This window comes from Bombyx mori, chromosome 17 (assembly GCF_030269925.1).
Source record: "Bombyx mori chromosome 17, ASM3026992v2".
NCBI lineage: Eukaryota > Metazoa > Arthropoda > Insecta > Lepidoptera > Bombycidae > Bombyx > Bombyx mori.
In genome coordinates, this window is record NC_085123.1 from 13,679,645 (window position 1) to 13,701,093 (window position 21,449).

General features: G+C 38.7%; 2 protein-coding genes across 4 annotated transcripts in view; one reads left to right on the forward strand and one right to left on the reverse strand.

Annotated features, from left to right (window-relative positions):
• Positions 1–639: 639 nt before the first annotated feature.
• On the forward strand, positions 640–10,214 carry LOC101740612 (vacuolar protein sorting-associated protein 18 homolog). Its single transcript, XM_012695823.4, has 9 exons — positions 640–1,058; positions 2,340–2,671; positions 3,947–4,258; positions 4,622–5,844; positions 6,217–6,386; positions 7,927–8,078; positions 8,269–8,334; positions 8,638–8,803; positions 9,304–10,214. The coding sequence occupies exons 1-9, from the start codon at positions 800–802 to the stop codon at positions 9,537–9,539; spliced, it is 2,916 nt and encodes a 971-aa protein (XP_012551277.3). The 5' UTR covers positions 640–799; the 3' UTR covers positions 9,540–10,214.
• Positions 10,215–10,429: 215 nt separating this feature from the next.
• Positions 10,430–21,449, reverse strand: part of Samui (BAG domain-containing protein Samui) — a 45,207-nt gene continuing 34,187 nt past the window's right edge. For 2 of the 3 annotated variants that reach the window (XM_012695743.4, XM_012695744.4), the window contains exons 2-3: positions 13,177–13,321; positions 10,430–12,539 (exon numbers count right to left, since the gene is read on the reverse strand). In XM_012695743.4, coding sequence (XP_012551197.1) covers positions 10,699–12,539; positions 13,177–13,321 — 1,986 coding nt within the window. In that variant the 3' untranslated portion in view covers positions 10,430–10,698. 3 annotated transcript variants of the gene reach the window in all.

Sequence of the window (21,449 nt, forward strand, 5' to 3'; positions counted from 1 at the left end):
CCATAAGAACGAATCCAAGCGTTTCGATTTTCGAGAAAAAAAATTCAGCCACACTTTTTCTTTGTTTTGAGACTTAATCTCTTCCTTTGGTTATTTCCTGTTTGGCTTCGGACTACCTCAATTATATAATTATCATAATAAAATGGGACTTATTGAAATTTCAACGAAATTTTGGAAGAATCCATTTTTACTTTCATCTCAAATATTCACTCGTGGTAAATAATAACTCTCCACCGAAATACCAATTAAAACTCAATTTAATTATTAGGACTTCAAATACCACACTTCACTTTTTCGCCGTTCACATTCACATATCCGTTCTCGCTGTTTGACAACATAAAAATAATATTATTTCATTTTTAAACATTTACCTTCTATAAAAAAGCAACAAAAACAACTTTAATATACTGCTGTTCGCTTCGAGAAATTTTAAGATATAAATTGAATGTGTGATCTCAATTTTCTCAATTACTTAGAACTTCTCCAAGACATTATTACATTTGAAATCAAAGTCTAGCATTTCTGGGAACTTATACTTAAACTAAGATTAATTTGATGTATTTAAAATGATTGAATTATTAAATGTGGAAATATTGACATTGACATGGCTTTGGACTACTGGATGACATTCCCCTTGCCTATATAATTGAACAAAAAAACATCATACTTGGTACTTGTTTTTATGTCAATCAAATTAATTAAAATTTAAAATGTACTTAAATAAAGTGTAATGTTTATCACAGAGCTATAATTACTGTTCGCTGTCGTCGGTGTAGTTATACGAACTGTTTTTTCCAAAATGACTTCGATATTAGATCAGTATAAGCAAGCAGCACAGGCTTCCTATAGAACAAAGCCACCTGCTGAGCCCATGATATCTTCAGGATACATCAATATGCAGCTCGAAGATAATGTACCGATGTTTACGAAACAGAAAATGAACCTCAACCCATCGGATTTAATCACTCACGCTGCCGTTTCTAGTGATAACTTAGTGGTGGCTATGGCGAATGGGAAATTGTTTAGAATGGACATAAGGAATCCTGATTCTGAGCAAGGTATCAGTTTTGCATTATATTTTAAATGCAACGATGCTAATAACATTTTTTTTATTCAATTGAACAGTATTTAACATATTATGCATAATAAAACTATTCATGGCTTGGTAGTTTTAGCATTATTTGGCATCTGACGATATTATTCTGTGAACGATTCTGACTTCTGTGAAATATCTACCATAACATTTTCAACACTCTCATCATCATCATAATCGGTTGCTCTTGGCAGAGCAGTTGTGGTCATGTGGAATTCTTGCTCATTAAAGCCTTAACAGATGTTTTCCACAGTTTGCGAACCGAGGCCCGGCGCACACACTCGTTAAGTGGGGTTTCAGTAAGGTCTTTCACCTGATCAGTCCAACAAACTAAATAAACTTTATAAATAAAAATAAATAAACTTTCAACACTCTAGGCTGACTCAAATGTCAAAGATCAGTAATAGTATAAATACTAATAAATAGTATACAATAAAACACTGTTAATACAATAGTTAATAATTTAATAGTCATACTTATTTATAGCATTAATAAAAAGCCAATGGCTAAAAATACACTAGATATCAATACCAGATGCCACTATCTAATGCTATAAAAACTATTTAGTTGTCGGCCTTATTGTAATAAAATATTTTGCCCATTTTGGGCAGTTTCAGTTTCAAATTCAGTTGAATCCCTGAACTTTGTGTCACAAAAAATATTTTATTTGTGTATTATAGATATTTTATTGTTATCTATACTAATATATAAATCTACAGTGGTTTTTAAGGATGTTCCGCTATAACTACTGAACCATGCATCTGATTGACTTGAAACTTGGTATCCATGTAGGAAATACATGTAGTTAATGGATAGGCTGATATTTATATGAGTGTTGGACTCCCTACACCAGTTGCGGGGGTGTTAATGATGAGAACCTTTGTGGGGGTGAGAAATAATAATGCTAATTTTAAATGCCCAGTGAAGCGGACGGGTACAGCTAGTTTTGTTATAAAGATGTTTGGAAACTTCAACTTTGCCAAACAAGTTTTAAAAACTGCCTTGCTGGTAATCTAGAGTCCATGTGTATTGGAGCTGCTCCAAATGTTTGTTTCTGAAAAGACTAGGATATTATATTTAAATGTACAAAGAAATTAGTCACTATTGGTTTTTTTTTTTGTTAAGTTGAAATTAGAGAAAATGTGTCAGATATAATTCCTTAAGATCAAAATGTCTAGCTAGGTATTTTGAATTAATTATTATAGTATATTGCCAATTTTAATCATAGTTTAATAATTTTTTGCAGAAATTCACTACTCAAAATATTGTCAGCCAACCTCTAAATTGAGCGGTTTGTTTCTGGATCCACTCGGATGTCATCTCTTAATGTCATTTTCATCTAAAACAAAAGATGGATGCCCTGAACTAGCCTATATCCATCAAAAGAGCTCGAAACTAAAATTTGTCAGCAAAATCCCCAACTATGAAATTACTGAAGTTGGTTGGAATTTTGAAAACACATCTAACAACATGACGGGACCTATTTTATTAGGCACTTCTAAAGGACATTTACTAGAAACTGAGTTAGAACCGAACAATGACAAAATGTTCATTGCCAGTGAACAGTACTGGCGACAGGTAAGATAAATTAACAATTGTGACCATACAACCCTGGTATTCCTCCTAATGTTTATGGGATAGACTGTGGGCTTTTGACTGTGTTCTTGGCATTATGTCTACAAGAGAAAGAGCCACTTTCCATCAGGTGTGTGCTGGCTCATCTGCAATAATGCAAAAGAATCGATTGCTAATGTTCATGTTTAGGTAATTATTCCCTTATTGACATTGGAATGGTTACCATACATTTAGATGTGATAGAACAATAACTTTAACAAGTTCAGGAGTATTTTGTAATTTTAAATTTGAAGAATATGTAAAAATTAAAGTAAAACTATCAAATTGGCAATACTTCTTTTCTTTATTGTATTTGAAAAAGATCTCACATTTATTTGGTTCCATGCAATGACAATAGTTGCGTCCTTTACGTTTCTTTTTACAAGCTGCCAAATTACCTGCCACTCTGTGGAGCCAAAGAAGTAGAGGAAGTGGTAAAAAAACTTTTATAATTTTGTTTGATAATATTTCTTGTTACATTTATTTACACATAAAAAATTTACACTATCTTGTCATCTTGCAATATGTAACTTGGGTTTCCATCTTTACGATAAGAGAATCCCAGATGTTACAAAAACATTCAACCACCTTTTCTATTCAGGTTAAGGTTTTTTTTCAATAGCCTGTGAATCTATTGTGGAGTTATTTTCTTTAGCAATTATTTGAAAATTATAAATTCTCATAAAATGGTTGGTACGACTGTCCAGAGGAAATTGACACAACAACTATGCAACTTGCCTTATCGGTTATTCTTGACGTCTGCAGTATGCTCCTTATATGTGTCTCTTATTCTGTCCTATCAATGAGAGCCTACAATCATAATCCGGTTTATAGATCACAAGAACTTTCAAAGCTATGCTATAGTTCTTAGGTTTGGTTTCTTGTAGGGTTTGTACAATGATAGAAGATGCTCGCTTAAATGTTGCTATTTTTTTCTTCGTAGTGATGTTCTTCCCTCAGAAGTTGAATGACACTATTGTCTTAAGCTCTCTGTAACAAAGACAAATCAAATCAGAGAAGTAGTCTGGGTAGTGATGAAATCAACATATAAGTATCTATCTGGATGGGTTGGTTTCTGATACACAGTATAACAGTATGGTGTTATTATAATTCCTGATAAAGTGTCTGAGAAAGACAATCAATTGTTTCATTAATTAAACTAAAGTATAACTTAATGTCATTGTACATATTTAATTGTTTTTAAAGAACTAAAACCTAATGTTTGTAATTAATTTACAGATTTTCGACATTGGAAAGGGGGCAGACACACCCATAACTGGAATAAAATTTCACAGGGTTGCCGGAACAAAAAAGTACTGTATATTTGTGACAACACCAACAAGAATTTACCAGTTCATCGGGCATGCCATTTTTTCTGAGAACAAACCATCTCTGAAGTCAGTCTTTTATCCGTATTTAACCATTCCAGAAACAGGTTTTCAGGAAATACCTTCTACGTTAAAATATTCTGAGCTACAATATTACTTTGATAAGAATGAAATGCCTAAAACGTTTGCCTGGCTTACCGAACAGGGTATCTTCTATGGTCAGGTATGATAATCATCATACTTATTATTACATACATATTATTTCAACAATTATACTAGTTAACTATCAAAATCAGTTTGTACAGTGGGACAGCCGTTGTACTGTAAAACTGAGAACTCATGTCTCATGATGGGTGTCGGGATTTACATTATTGATGTCAACGGGGTCAGGTACTTAAGGTCAAGTGGGTCCACCTGAACTCATCTTCTAAGCAAGAAACAAAATATTGCTGATAATTTTCATTGTGCCACATTTGTTGTGACCCTTTGAGAAGATCGCTGCACCTTAAATTATGTCCTATTTTGACTGTAATGGAACTGACATTCGAATCTAGGGAGCGTTGCTTGAATTATATAAATTTTACAGTTGGACCCGACATCTCAACAGAACTCAAATTCTGTTGTCACCCAAGGCTCGCTCGTAACCTACCCTTCGGGACCGGACGGCAAAGAAATACCCCCATTATCATTTGTTCTCACGGAATTCCACACTCTGCTAATGTATTCAGATCGAGTTAAAGTAGTATCTCTACTCAATCAAGAACTTGTCCACGAGGATATTTACTCGGAAGCTCATGGGAAACTCAAAACAATAATACGCGACTTGAAGAAAAGACAGATTTGGGTGTTTACGGAAAAAAAGATATTTCGCTACAAGATCGTTCGTGAAGAACGGAACCTATGGCAGATATATTCAGATAAAGAACAGTTCGATCTGGCTAGAGAATATTGTCAGAACAATCCGGCCTTCCTGGATATCGTGAACATGAAACAAGCCGATCTGTTCTTCTCGAAAGGCGAATACGAGAGAAGTGCCGAAATATATGCCGAAACCCAGAGAAGCTTTGAGACGATATGTCTTAAGTTTTTGGAAGCCGAGCAATTTGATGCCTTAAAGAAATACTTGGAAAGGCGACTGGAGTCGTTGACAGATGACGATAAGACGTTGATCTCGATGATCGTTATCTGGATGACGGAGTTGTATCTGTCGCAACTGGGCACGCTGCGGCGGACGGGCAGGGGCGACAGCTCGGAATACCATCAGATGCAGAGCGACTTCGAAGTGTTCCTGCTCCATCCGAAGGTATCGAAGACGATGCGTCACGTTAAATCCGTCATATACGAGCTGATGTCCTCGCACGGCGACAAACAGAATCTACTGAAACTGACGATGATCAACGAGGATTTTGAAAACGTCGTGTCCCAGTACGTGTACAGGAAGAATTATCTAGAAGCTATAAACGCGCTGCAGAACTTGAAGCGCCCGGACCTGTTCTACCAGTTCGCTCCGGTGCTGATGGAGGCGGCTCCCAAGCACATGGTGAACGCTCTGATCGCTCAAGGCGCCAGGCTGAGTCCCTCGAAGCTGTTGCCGGCGTTCCTGTCCTGTCAGAACGACGAGGCGCACATCACGGAGATCACCAGATACTTGGAGTTCATTGTGGTGCACTTCAACGTGAAGGACAAGGCGATTCACAACTACTTGCTGACGCTGTACGCGGAGCATGATCAGCAGGCGCTGATGAGGTACCTGTCGCGGCAAGGGCAGGACATCGCGCTGGTCAACTACGATGTTCATTACGCGCTGAGGTGAGTGTTTACTGGGGGAGGTTTTATCATAACATGAAACTAATGAAACTTAATAAGATTTGGATTTTGGGAAATTTTCATAAATTAAACACGAACAGTTCATTTGAATCTCAAGTTGATTCATAGAAAAAATATGCCAATTAGTTAGTATTTTTTATTAGCCAAGTTAGTATTTTAAAATTTTCTATAGTTGTTGGTTTCTCTACTCAACATAAAAAACTCAAAAATTCAAAATTAAAACAAAAACTGAAAATAACTGCTAATATTGTTCACAAATGATACCTAAATATATAGATGAATATTTAGATTTGTAAGAAACAGCATTGACTGATTTCGATACGCCTCAGAATAATTTGAAGCTTGTCGGAACAGGCTTTGTCGCGAGAAGAACGCGTCTGAGGCGTGCGTGAAGCTGTCGGCGCTGCTGGGGCTGTGGGAAGGCGCCGTGGAGCTGGCGCTGCGCGTGCGGCTCGCGCTCGCCAAGAGCGTCGCCGCGCTGCCCGACTGCCCGCACGTGCAGCGCCAGCTGTGGCTGCACATCGGTGACTGACGCTCTCACTTATTCGAACTGAACTTATTCTTACTATAGTAGAAATATTTTTCCCGTACAGTTTGGGTCATAAAAAATCGGAGCGGTGAAGCGAGTATTTCGCTCTCTCTTCCACTCACGAGCCTTATGGACGGGAATAGTGATGAACATTATTGTTGTCGATAAGCGTTATCGATAGTGTATTTAGTTTTATCATTTTGTGGGTTAGTGATAAAAATGAAAAAAATAATCACAAATTGAACACTTACACCACATATCGCCGCAACAAGTTAACGAAAACGGCAGAAATTATTGGTAACAACACGTCTAAATATTATATTGAATAAATTGTGCCGTTTTGATACAAAAAAAGGAGTAGCCATTGTGTCACTAAAGAAATTCAGAAAACGAATGCATAAAAACACATTCTCTTCGACATAATGTACTATAATTTGCAAGTAAGTACAAATGACTCATAACATAACAATGTCTCACCACCCTTCGTATACCACCCCGCCGCCTTCGATGACTCATTTGTTTTTATCGATAATGGCGTTACGCTCGCGCAACATGCTCACCGCCCTAGCCGGGCTATGTTTTATGACCCAAACTGCACGGACAAAATAATTCTACTATACTCACTTCGTCGTCGAAGTCGTCGTGGCCTAAAGGATAAGACGTCCGGTGCATTCGTGTTGAGCGATGCACCGGTGTTCGAATCTTGCAGGCGGGGGGGTACAAATTTTTCTAATGAAAAATGTACTTGACAAATGTTAACGATTGACTTATACGGTGAAGGAATAACATCGTGTAATAAAAATCAAACCCGCAAAATTATGATTTGCGTAATTACTGGTGGTAGGACCTCTTGTGAGTCCGCGCGGGTAGGTACCATCATCCCGTCTATTTCTGCCGTTTTAACTATACTGAGATCTTAGAACTTATATCTCAAGGTGCGTGGCGAATTTATGTCGTAGATGTCTATGGGCTCCACTAACCACTTAACACCACGTGGGCTGTGAGCTTTTCCACCCATCTAAGCAATAAAAAAATAAACTTAACGAAGGCAACCCTAAATATATTAAGGTTGCCTAATTTACACATGTAAATTTTAAATTGTTACAACAATGTAATTGAGACTTCTACCTCATGTCTCAAGGTATTCATATTGTGATTGAAGTCCATGGCTTCCGATAATCATCCAACGGCGGGTGCTCACACCAGAAGGAGTATTTAATTACCCAAAAACACAAGTATTACTAAGATTGTTGTTTTGTAGTAGATTATAGCAAGTTTATTTTGCGTCAACCCGCAGTCTATATTAGGTAGAGGTGGCGCCCCGCGTCGTGCAAGGTCATTCACCCCGTGCTTCGTTTGACTTTTAACATCTCATGCAGTGCTAATTATAAGATATTGTGTAATTGCGCTGGTGTCCGAGACAAATTCCTGTGTTCAAATTTTTGAGAATTTCTATATAACGCATTTCTGATTAGAATTAGTTAATAATTATAAATATTAACTATTCTATGCATACTCAAAATATGTATTGCCAGCTGAACACGTGATCACCAAGAACCAAGACATCAAGGAAGCTATGAGTTTCCTCGAGGAGTGTCCTCTGATCAAGATCGAAGATATCCTGCCGTTCTTCAGCGACGTGGTCACCATAGATCATTTTAGGGAACCTATTTGTCAATCTTTACAGGTAAATTTGAAATTCTATCTTAAACTCTTATTTAATCCCAGTTCTTTTTTTATAATTTCTGTCGTTTTGTGTACAATTTAGTAGTACGAATCAGTGGCGAAAACACCACATTCCTGTCTGTATTGCACTGTATGACAATGACATTTTAGTCGATTTGCATTATTCACGGTTTATCGATGGTCATTTCCAGGAGTACAACAATCAAATTGAGGAGACAAAAGCTGAAATGGAAGAAGCTACGAAGGCCGCTAAATACGTAAGTTGCTTTCGGGGGCGCTCTGGCTCTAGAGGACATCAATCTTTAACACACATTAACGAGGACACTAATAAAGATATTACGGTTCAATTATTGAACCACATCTAAACTTGACATATTATTTTACCACATTAGTCAAACTGTCTTTGATTAAACTTTAGTCCACTGGTACTTTCTAAACTACACCGGATCACACGAAGCACACAGTTGTTATAAGTGCTTGGTTTCATTTGTCAGATTTGACGCGGTTTGTTTGTTGGTATAGGACGGTAGGGTGCTAAACTGTCGGATATAACGTTCCAGGTTCGCGATGAGATCCACTCGTTCCGCGGTCGCAGTGTGCGCGTGTCGGCCTCGTCCGGGTGCTGCGCCTGCGACCTCGCGCTGCTGCTGCGGCCCTTCTACCTCTTCCCCTGCGGACACCACTTCCACGCGGACTGCCTCACTGCCGAGATCACGCCGATGCTTGGTGAGGATCTCGCGCGGTCGATGAACTTTGCGGCTACCATTAGCTACTCTCGAGTTTTTTTTTTCGGGCCTGGGGCCGAACCTCCTACGAAGTCCCCGCGCCTAGGGGGAGCGCGGGGTATGTGGGACTTGACGATCTGCAAGGTGTTGGGAGCAGACCGCGGGCCCAAAAAATTTTAGGGCCCTACCGCACTTAACGACTCCCCTGCACTCTTACACCCGACGTCCGATCTCCGTCCGGGGTCAGAACCCAGTCAGAGTAGGGGGGTTCCCGCGGTCAACACTACAACCAGACACGCGGTGCCACCCCGAGAACGCCCGACATAGACGTGCTAGAGTGACGATAGCGTGCGGCGCAGCCTCAACCCCCTTTAGGTCGCCCCGTGAACATCACCGAGAGGAAACTGCCTGCTCATAGGGTGACGATCACCATCCGTCCCAAGGTGCAGTCAGCTAGCTTATAATGATAATGTCCAAACGTCGAATGTCGATTGAACGCAGGTGCAGCAAAGCGCAGCAAGCTGGGCGACCTGCAGCGGCAGCTGTCCGTGCTGTCCAACATCGAGCTGTCCACCGCCACGTCGAGCGGCCTGCCCCTCAGGGAAGTCTTGAAGAACGAAATAGACGACATCGTGGCGAACGAATGCATCTACTGCGGAGAGCACATGATCAGTTGCATCGATAAACCGTTCATATCAGACGAGGACTGGGACCGAGTCATGAAGGAATGGGAGTAGTGAAATTTTCCGATTGAGGTGTTTGTACGACGCAAACTGGTAGGACCTGTGAGTCCGCGCGGGTGGGTACCACCGCCCTGCCTATTTCTGCCGTGAAGCAGTAACGCCTTTCGGATTAAAGAGCGGGGTAGCAGTTGTAACTATACTGAGACCTTAGAACTGATGTCTCAAGGTGGGTGGCGCATTTGCGTCATAGATGTCTATGGGCTTCAGTATCCACTTAACACACCAGGTGGGCTGTGAGTTCGTCCCCTATCTAAGCAGTTATAAATAATTAAAACGATGATGGTAATTAACCCTTTCGCTACTAGCGATAACTATAGAAACACCGCCTGCACACGATGGGTGAGCTGTTTCCTACGAAACACTGTAGCAAGGCCTCCTGTAGCGAAAGGGTTAAACAGGTTGAGCAATTTATTAATTACCTCTTCATAATAAGAGTGACCAATAAAGCCCGTTCGATCTGTCATCCTTGATAATAATCATTCACATAATTATATAGTTGCAGTTCACAGCTTCAATAATTTCAAAGAACTAACTATAAATTTAAGTACATCATATATTTTAAGTGTATAGGTGAAAAATATTGTTATTCGAGATCCTGAAAATTATAAAGACTGTTATCTAAAATATACATGTAAATTATTAGAAAATAAAGGCTTGAAAGTTATATAATTTTGTATTTATTTATTTTATTGTGTAGTTAGTAAAATGTATATTATTCTATATAGTGAAAGTGAAGTAAAATACTACAACCACTCTTGTTATTTACTTAAATGAAAACAAAATGAATATAAGTCTTCTCGATCGATCTTAGAATTCAATATCTATTAATGTACCTTAGATTCGAGAATTACCAGTGTTAAGGGCAATTGAAAAAGAAAACAGAATTTGTGTACTCATCATTTATTGAGAAAATTGTGTTATCCGTAATGATAATTTCAATAAATTAAATATTATTTAGGATTCAAAACGAGACCATTTTTAAATCCAATACGACATAAATCGCTTTACACATTTGCTTTAAAATAAAATAAAAACGTATAATGTACAAACGTAAACAATTTCAACACGTGTTATAGAGGCACAAACATGAAGCAGGCTGATAACGAATGCCAAATGTGTATCTAAAGGAGATATTCACTAATCCACACTATATTTATTGACTAGCAGCACCATCTACATCCATCACTTGGGAGTCCGTCTTGTCTCCTTTCTCGTCGACAGACATCGGCTCCGGGTTCAGTACACTATTTGCTTCTATTTTATCTTCCTTATTGCTATCTTTAGGGGCATCCTTCTTATCTTTACTTTTGTCTCGTTTTTTTACTGTTTTGGTTACTTTTTTCGGAGTAGACTTCTTGTCTTCTTTCTTCTCTGCGTCACCTCCAGTAGATTTGTTGTCTTCGGGTCGTGTGTCGGCCGCAGATGGTTGTGTTTCTGCCGGATTCACTGTGCCGGATGCGTTTGCATCTTCTGGCTTTACTTCTTCACTTTTCTCTTGCGCCTCAACTTTTACGACTTCTTGTTTCTCATCCTTCTCTACCGCTACAGCTGATTCGGCCGCTTGCTTTTCTACATTAGCCTCTTCGGTGTTGTCTGTTTGTGGCGGAACTGCTGCAGCCGTCTGTGGTTCGGCTGGTTTATCTTTGGTGGCCTCGTCCATTTCCACTTCACCGTTCTCAACGATCGGCTGGGCAGGGATTTCCGTGGTCTGATCGTTCTGTGTGTTCTCTTTCATATCCACGTCATGGGATTGGCATTCATCTTGCACTTGTGTTTCCTGTTCGGGCTGTGCCTTTCTTTGTTGGTTCGAACTGTCCGCTTTGGCTTCTAAGACTGCTATACATTTTTGGATGCATTTGATTGCTTCCTTCCTCGCCTGTCGGATGTTTTCCTTGCCGTCTGTTTCTATATTGTCTAACTTGATGAGGTTCCTTGTGAGCATCTCGTCAAGAAACAAATATCTTTTGTCTTTTTTGGTGCCAGTAAAATTCTCAACATCAGTCATAAGGTTAAGAACGTCGGTTTGAATACTGAGAATTTGTGTTATGGGATCATTGGATGATGGTTGTTGAGTTTTAGGCTGCGGAGGAGTTTGTTCCCGTTGAGGTGGAGGTTGTTGCTGTGGGCTCTTCGGTGGCGGAGGCTGGTGTTGTTGAGGAGACTTTGGCGGTGGAGGTTGATGTTGCTGGGGTGATTTTTGCGCTCTGGACGGAGGCTCAGCTTTTGGTGTTTCGTGATGAACAGGGACTTTAACGAAGTGCTCGTCGGTAGGTTTGGGAGACTGCGATCTCTGGGGAGAGGCACCACGGGCAAACGCCGTTTGTGGGTATGCCTTTTGCTGTACAAAAGGTTGAGGTCCTTGTCTATAAGTCTTGTTAAAAGGCGTGCCAAAGGAACGTGAGAAATTAGGCGGTGGATGGAAATTAACATCGTCCGCGAAATACTGATCCCTGTCGACGTGCGGCGGAGGTGGAGGAGGTACATACTGTGGCTTAGCCTCTCCAAAGTGTGTGCCGTGGTCCACTGACTTGTTGATGACTGGCTTGTCGCGGCCTTCTACGAATATCGGTATGTGTCGGACATTAGACTGGGTCTCTCCGTGAGGCTGATGGGTCTGCTCCTGGTGATTGTGTCCACTCATCTTTGTTTGATTAGGTGTGTCTGGGGGCGCTGACATAGATCGGTGTGTCCTATCGTCCGCATCGACCAAGCTCGGGTCGGCGGGACTCTTCTGCCCTAGGTCTACTGTGTTTCTGAGTCCGTACTGTGGTATCTGGGTTTGCTGCTCGTGTTCGCTGTGCGTCGGGGTCTGTTCAGTCTGTGTGGCGGTCGTTTGTTGCTGTGGTTGAGTTGGCGAAGCGGGCGTTTGCTGTTGTGGTTGTTCGTCGCGAGAACTGAACCTGCGGTTCCAGTGCGACGGAAAGTGCTCTCTGAACTCGGGAGGTATATCGTCGAAGGGGAATCTGTCGAAGCCGCTGAAGTTGTCGCCAAAATCTGCAATAACGAAACGTCTCTTTACACAACCTGCAAGGAAAAACAGAGTTCAGTTTACGTGGAACTCTACTATTCCTTTTCATATATCTAATATATAATATAATTTATATTCAGATCTGTAATTCAATATATTTTCTCATGAACAAAAGTTAAAATTAGTATGTCATAGTATTATAGATATCAAAAAAATTTAAACTACGTCAGAATAAAATGAGATTTCGACATCATATCTCAAACTGAGTGACAGCATCCACATTATGATCTCTGATAATAACTAAAACATCAATTGGCCTCTAGTGCATCCACCTATTTAGTAAGGAAGAGAAAATACTATATCTAAAATCCTCTAGCCATACAGTACGACTTTGTAGACCTGCATACGAATTAAGGGTCAAACTTTCATTCGATTTAAGTTGGCGTATTGGGTACGGGTATGGTCACATCTGTCGAACCAGCGACGCTAGGTGGGGGATGGTTACCAGGAGCGTGGGGCGTCCTCTTCAACCAGGTGGAGCACGGCGGGAAGTCGTTGGATGCGGAAGGCGGAGGACCGCATACGTGGAAGGCATTGGGGAAGGCCTATGTCCAGCAATGGGCAGATAAAGGCTGATGACGACTGGATACGGGAGATATTTACCGTCAGTAGCGTCGTTGCTGGAGGGTCGGCGCTTCCTGGCCCAGGTGGCGGGTCGTTGCCGCAGCCGCGCCGCGATGTCGGGGTGTCGCGCCGCTAGCTCGCTCCACGCGCCCGAGCCTTCCTCCTCCTCAAACGGAAACCCCCTCTGTAAATAAACAACGTATCTTTAAGTTACAAATGCACGATTTCTATGAATCTATACTTATATATAAATCTACAGTGGTTTTTACGGATGTTCCGTTAAAACTACTGCACCATGCATCCGATGTACTTGAAACTTGGTATCCATGTAGAAAATGCATGTACTTAATGGATAGGCTAATATTTATATGAGTGTTGGACTCCCTAATAATAATGACATTAAATAATAATGTAATTTTAAATGCCCAGCAAAGCGGGCGAGTACGGCTAGTTTATATATCTAAATAAACATTTCAACGTCTCGTAATTTACGCACGTTAAGAATTAGAAATATACCTATTCTTTTAATATTATTTTCCTATTAGTAATACTATATATAGAGGCGTATAAGAAGATATTTTATGTAGTAGATGTCAATATTTCACTTTTAAAATACTGAATCTATTAACAACGATGTAATGAGATCAGAGTAAACAATAATCTCGAGTGATCATCAACAGACCGTGACTTCCTATATTTTTTGTGGCGGGCTTCAACATCAAATTACAAAAAAAAAAATCATTTAATTCAAGGTCATCCTCCTGTCATTACCATATTCTTTTATAAATCTCATGTAATTTTATATGCACCATTTTATAGGGTTGCCATAATTGATATTCTACATAATTTCCCTCCAATAATTACGAAAATAGCCTCGAAGGAAACTCGTAATTTTTTACAACCCTGACGACGCAGAGTAGAAAACTTAAAAAACAAATTGGTTACGAATTTTTTTTTATGCAATGCAAGACGAGGACGGAACGTACCACATCACGCCGGGCAAGTCTCAACTACAACCATATAAGGCAAGGACGTACAGTGAGGTGACCTTTGCCTACGAGACTTTCGTATTTTGATATTTATTTTTAACACTGATATACGTGTTACATGATATTATTAGCGTTTCACATCTAAATAGAAATGAATATACGTTTGGAAGTTTTGTTTGTTTAGTATGCGTTCCTTAATCATTTATCAATTGTGATTAAGCTTTGTACACTTGTGACAGCGAAGGTTTTATTACCATCGACGTACGACAGGTGGCTCGCAAGATGCTTCAAAAAACTTATTACCAAAGGCTATTAATTTTTTTTTTCTACCTAAGCTGATAGCCTTAAGAGGCTATATCAGTGTCGCTTTAACTAGTAGGTGAGCTCACGGGGCTCAAACCTGATGACAACACGAACCCTAGCAAGAGCCGTGCTTCGCACAATCTACCACCGAATCGGAAATGCGACCCACTGAGAAGATCCGGCGAGAAACTCAGTGGGCTGTGTCTGAGGGTTAATTTACTAGTCGAGCCCTTCGTCGCAAGCGACGGGTTCGACGAGAACCATGACCGGTCGCTATTCAGAGATAAACTTTTATCCTTATACTTTTTGAATCAATTATGATTTCAGGAGACAAAAAAAAAACAATAATAAAATGACCTTATGTAAAGTGAATTACAGTTGACTGATGGCTTTTTAATTGACAACATTCAAGTATCACTTGCGGTTCCGCGTTCCCGAGGCTACTTAACTTACTGTATCTCTGAACATAATACGGAGAATTTTCGTGTAGGTGAAATATATTTTTTTTGCACAGTTTAACTACCTACCTACTTCTTGTAAGACAATTCATTTCAGGCGAGAATGTTGGCAATATCACAATTTTTCATTTTCAATTTATTTTATTCCGAAACAAAACATTTATATTTTCATAATAATGACCTACATTGATTAGCCGTTTTAACGCAGCAATGCTAAATGTTATGTTAGCTTGCGCATGTCTTGAATCCATTAAAAGGAATGTCCTAATTATTTCGTCACATTTCGTGATCGTTCCGCATTCGAAAATTCTACGTGTTTTTTTTTTTGTTTTAAAAATTTATTTTACAATATTTGTAAATACAAAAGTTTTTTTTTTGTGAAATATTTATCTTAAGGTATAACGCAATAGTTGAACACGTTATTGTTTAAAATGAAATTCGATTATATGTACATCTTTGTCTTACATTGTATGTACGTCTGTGTTGATACATATCTTTGGTTCAACTGTCGTTTGATTGACGATTTTGGAGATGGATTTGAAAGAAAACAATAGGTATATTTTCACCTTCTATGCCGTCACTTCGTTAAGTTTATTTTCACCACGTTTTACATGAAAATTGTTGAACATATTATCACATGATTATACGAGCGATAACATTCGTAGATAAATCCAAACACATCTAGCGTTTTCATTGTCTGAGAAATTTGACGAGAAAATTATCCATCAGAAATACTAGGGGCTTCAGTCTAGCTGTCTACCGCTGATGATTGTTTTCAAACCTCGCTCAACTTACAACGCTTAGGTAATTCTGAGGCTGGGAGTTCGTTTTAAAGACCGAGACAACAATGTCTTAAAACGCACTTTGCTTGAACGCGACAGTTGAATTAATAAGAACAACCTCTGATCTAATCGCCAAGCTGCGATAGTATCTATGTGTGGTGCTTTTAGGTACCCCAAGCACCGGTCATCTTTGTCGTCGAACCCGTCGCTAGCGACGAAGGGCTCGGCGAGTAAATTAACCACAGATACAGCCCACTGAGTTTCTCACCGGATCTTCTCAGTTGGTCGCGTTTCCGATCCGGTGGTATATTCCGCGAAGCACGGCTCTTGCTAGGGTTCGTATTAGCAACAACGTCAGGTTTGAGAGCCCTGAGAATAACCCACCGAGGTTACTAGAATAGGTAGGAAAAAAAACCTAGCCGACATGTTTGATAACATGGCAGATTTAAGACGCAGTTAGTTAATCTAATGTCAACAACGAAAAAAGCACAAATCGAATATCGTTTACAGAAGAAGAGAGCTAATGATGATTGTACACGATGACATCAGCGAGTGGGCAGGTCGTACAAAAACCGATCGCGGTGTTGCGTCACGCGACCACCGATATACGTCTCCGAGGAAAAACAACGTGTTTGCAGGAGAGAACGCGGCCGGGCACGTGTTCGGGTCACGTGACGTTCAGTCTACGAAAGATCTAGAGTGCAGTTTAGTCGAAATTAAAAACAAAAGTGTTCAATTTTTTTTTATTGCTTATGTATGTGGACGAGCCCCCTAGTCTTAAGGGGTTACCGGAGCCCATAGACATCTACAACGTAAATGCCGCCGCCCACCTTGAGATATATAAGTTCTAAGGTCTTAGTGTATAGTTACAACGCCTACCCCACCCTTCAAACCGTTCACCCTTCGAAACACATTACTACTTCACGGTAGACATTGGCAAGGTGGTGGTACCTACCCGTGCGGACTCACAAGAGGTCCTACCACCAGTACCCAATTCATTTTCATACTAGACAAGGTAATTGATGTGTGTATTGTTAGATATGATAGCTGTTTGTGTAGGGGGTTATCCTAAGAAAGACATGTACGGACTGTGTGACTACAGAGATGACGTTTGATAAGCCTGAATGGAAAAAGAGGATATGCTGCGCCGATCCCATATAGTGAGATAACGGGAAAAAGAAGAAAGAATAGTTATGATTTTGTAAACTGGGATGTCGTGTGTGTCGCGACGAGAACGATTTTTCACTATTAAACTACGTTGGAAAATCCTTAGCTTAACTTGAATTACATTCGCATATACATGTTCATTTAGATTTTTATATCATCGGCGTGGATGAGCTCAACGGTGGTAACCGACTACCAGAGCCCACAGGCATCATCGCGCGAATGCCACCAATGATCTCGAGATATGAATACGGTGCCAAAGCATTTAGGTAACTCATAACCAAGTGACCGTAAAAGCTACTACGCATTTCGCGGGTTTGATTTTTAATCGTAAACACATGGTAAAAAAATTAGTGCCTTATGCGGGATTCGAACACGTATAGTTAGTTGCATCGCTCGATATGAGTTCATCAGACTGGCGCCTATGTTCGTTTATCTAAGTAAGGACTGCTTCAAAACCAATGACTCAGGAAAAACTTTAGAAAACATCTAAGTAAAAGCAGATTCTAAACTACATACATACATATATACATATAACTTAACGTATTGTGACAAATTACAATTTACAAAATACATTATTGATTTTGGAACTCATGTTTGATTGTAATATTAGGCTACGAGAGTGTACAATCGCTTTTTTTATATATATATTTAATAAAAACCAAAGTTTGTAACAATTGCTATTGTACGAATTATTTAATTATTTATAGGCTTTAACTTTCTACGATACAATATTTAAGCGTTTTATGAAAAAAACTATTTAATACATATTAAATCTATACTAATATATAAATCTACAATGGTTTTTACGGATGTTGCGTTATAAACACTGAACCGTGCATCCGATTGACTTGAAACTTGGTATCCATATAGAAAATACATGTACTTAATGGATAGGCTAAAATTTATATGAGCGTTGGATTCACTACTAATAATGACAATAAATAATAATTTTAATTTTAATTGCCCAGCGAAGCGGGCGAGTCCGGCTAGTAAAATATAAATTTAAGATGTATTCAAGGATAAAACATAAACGCTTTCATAAACACGATGAGTGCACGAACGCAAGTACTTATCGTCCGTCAAAGATATCATTGACTGTTGTTACATGGAATCGTAAAAAATTATCAAACAATTTTATTTATTCGTATTAATTTTTCCTATCAATTTTATTGGACTACGTGTCAACGTCACAGTTATTGAAGACGTAAAATTTTTGTTATATTCGGTGTACGTTCATGACGCGTTCCGAGTCACTGACCTCCGCGGCACTTTTTTGGTTATGCCAAAGGTAGACAGACAGGTAACGAATTCCGTTGAAAACCCGTTCTAATATTATCGAAACAAAACTGCAACCTGAACGAATATAAATATCAGAAGCCTTTCATATAATGTATTATAACTTTCGCTAAAATAATTTTATGACCTTGCAATCCGCGCCTTTTTGCTATGTTTGAAGGAAACTTCTTTGAATGATGAAATAGAGGAGCGTGTCTTTATTGACAACGATCAGGTATTTTACATTCAAATTATTTACCATTTACGCCATATACTTTGACTTTAATTTTCTATACTAATATTATAAAGAGAAAAGATTTGTTTGTTTGTTTGTATTGAATAGGCTCCGAAACTACTGAATCAATTTGAAAAATTCTTTCACTGTTTGGAAGCTACACTGCCCCCGAGTGACATAGGCAATATTCTTTTTTTTTTAAATAGGGACCCTTGCTAAAACTCCAATAATGTAACCCAAGGTTATTCAAAACTATCTTTATAATTTTCTTTTTTTAGTAAGCTGACGGAAATTGAAGGGTTGATGTGTGTGTATTATGATTGTTAATTTGGAATTTTTTATTAAAGACCCAAGCGAAGCTGGAGCGGGCCGCTATTTAAAATAAAAATACTCAATCTCTTCATCAGACCAATAACCTTCTTTTTTAACATCATATTGTCCAATCGTTAATAAGTCTTCAATATCATAAAATGATACAACATAGTCAGTCCTACCACAAGTGGCTTGCTTCTAATAACGATTAGCGTCTGCGACTCATGTTAATAATGTTTTGTCGTTTCAAACACGACCATTACCTCTAGTTTCGCACCCACTCTGTAATCCTGCCAATTGTGGCGACCAGATGCTCGTTCACATCACCGATACAGTTACAATAATCGATTTGTGTGTCACTTCATCGATTAATCGGATCGATTAGAGACGACACATGAGCGGATCATCATAATGCGTAGGACGATTGTGTGACCACATCCTACCGTACTCATTTTGGTGTCGTTACAAATAATACGTAGGTTAGGTTATTTATTTTCGAAACTGGTTTACCATATAAGCACAGGACCCGACCGATCGCTGGGGGCGGCGGCGTGTGACGCACTGCGGGTTCGATTCTCAGTTCGATGTTGTAGGTACATAAAAGAAACATTTACCGTCTAAGATAAAGTGACATCACCGTCGTAAGTTAGCCGAATGTTTACAAATCGTGGTCCAACATTCGCCGTTCGTCCGTGAACTTGACTGACAAAATTTATAAATGACATAAAAACCAAGTATAAATCTGTTGTTTTTATTGCGATGTTGGAGATTTTAAGAGTCACTGTACTTTATTATCTTATAACAAGACAAACTGTCAAGTATCCTAAAATTATAAATAGGTTAGCAACCGTAAGACCTGTTTGAACACATTTAAAAAATTTGCATATTAACATGTAGGACTTTTATTAATATATTCGTACGTATGTATCCGATACAATAAATGGAAGTTCCAAACCAATTGAATGTTACGTAATATTTAATGGCAGCATTAACTTCCGGCGCTCAATGAATACTGTAATTACTATGCGGGTATTCAGGACTGGATATGCACTTAGAAGATAAGACGAAACAGAAGGGTAAGAGAGAGACTATCTCCAGACGCTATAAAGGTAAATGAACTCGTCCGTTTGAAATATGACGCACGAGTATATACAATTTTGATTATTGAATACTTTGTATATAATAGTAGTTATGTAGAAAATTATGTTTCACAAAAGACCGCAAAACATTAATAATGTTTTTGCCGATTACGTCATATACGTATAAAAATAATTGTATTATGTAATTACAAACATACATCCTCTTTTATGATACTTTACATTTATTGAGCATCTTTAATACACCCATCGGACCCAGAGAGCACAATCCTCAATTTTTTTTAAATCTATAGCCAATACAAATCAGTCCACAAGTACTCAACTGACATTTCAAACGTAACACAAATCACAGAATATTTCAAACAATACGTTATTGAATAAATAAATGACCTATTAAAGGAGATTTCGATATTGTGCAGGCGCCAGTGAGTCAGGCGACACGGCTGGCCGTGACGTTGAAATGTTAAACACGGGCAAATTTATTGAAAACAAAACCGAACGAAGAGAAAATAAACATACAATGCAACATATCTTTGAAGTATCGTAAAATGATGAAGAATTTATATGAAACTAGAATGAAACACGTGAATTTTTTGATATCCACACAGAAAACTTTTAAATTATGTATACTTTTTTCACCGGCTTGTATTTCATTTTGGCGAAATATCCTATAGATTCGTTGGTTTATAAAGAAAGACGAACTAACAAACACACTTATTATAAAAAATGTTATAATTACATAAGTCGAAAGCTGTACAAGAGGTGTAAGGCATGCATAATATTATAAGTTTAGTAGCTATAAACAGTACGGTGCACTTTGAACGCACTCTCTATCCACCCCAAAAAAAAAACAGTAAAGCAAATTCATGTGCTATTGATTTTTTTTCTGCAAACTGCAGCTAATCCTACCTAGACATAGCCAATGCAAGCGTTCGCTTGAACTGAACTGCCCATTTAAATTTACAAAAATACTTAAGTTTTAACAAGTTAAGAATTTAACATCCCTAAATTGTTCTCGAACAAATCAATTAATTGTACAAAAAAACATAAGTTTAAAATTTCGAATTTCTAATGCGTGGACTTCAGTTTATGGACAATGGACCTAATGTTTATTTTTGAGAAAGTGACATTTCTCATGGCTGTGACCATTACAGTTTTGGAATGTTTCCAATGACTTAATTGACAAAAAAGTTATAAATTCCTAGTACCGCTCATGACATCATAACACTATCATTATGTTTAATTAAGAAATTAATTCTGAATACATAAAATTCGCATTCAAAAGTCAAACAACTAATTATTGGCTGTGCATTGTCATTGCAACTTGTACCTAAACAAGCGCGTTACATATTTTATGTAAACATTTTCCTTGATCCCACTGAAGGATATTTATGGTTCTTCCAAGAAATGTTTCCCAACCACGCTCGAGTTGAGCAAAAATTTGCAAAGAATACTTTCGAAACAAACTTTCTCCTGATCAATAAATGAATTACTTAACAATTTACTTACATCACCGTGGTACTCCGGCGGCTTGTCTAATACTACAGGTGATTCCATTGTCTTTTAATTAAATTAAAAACCACAAGATATAACACAATTCCACTGAATAAACACTTTGATGCGCGTGTTCGCAAATCTACGTCAAAGAAGTAACGTTCAATACTGTATCTCGATTTATACTGCGGCGCTCGGCC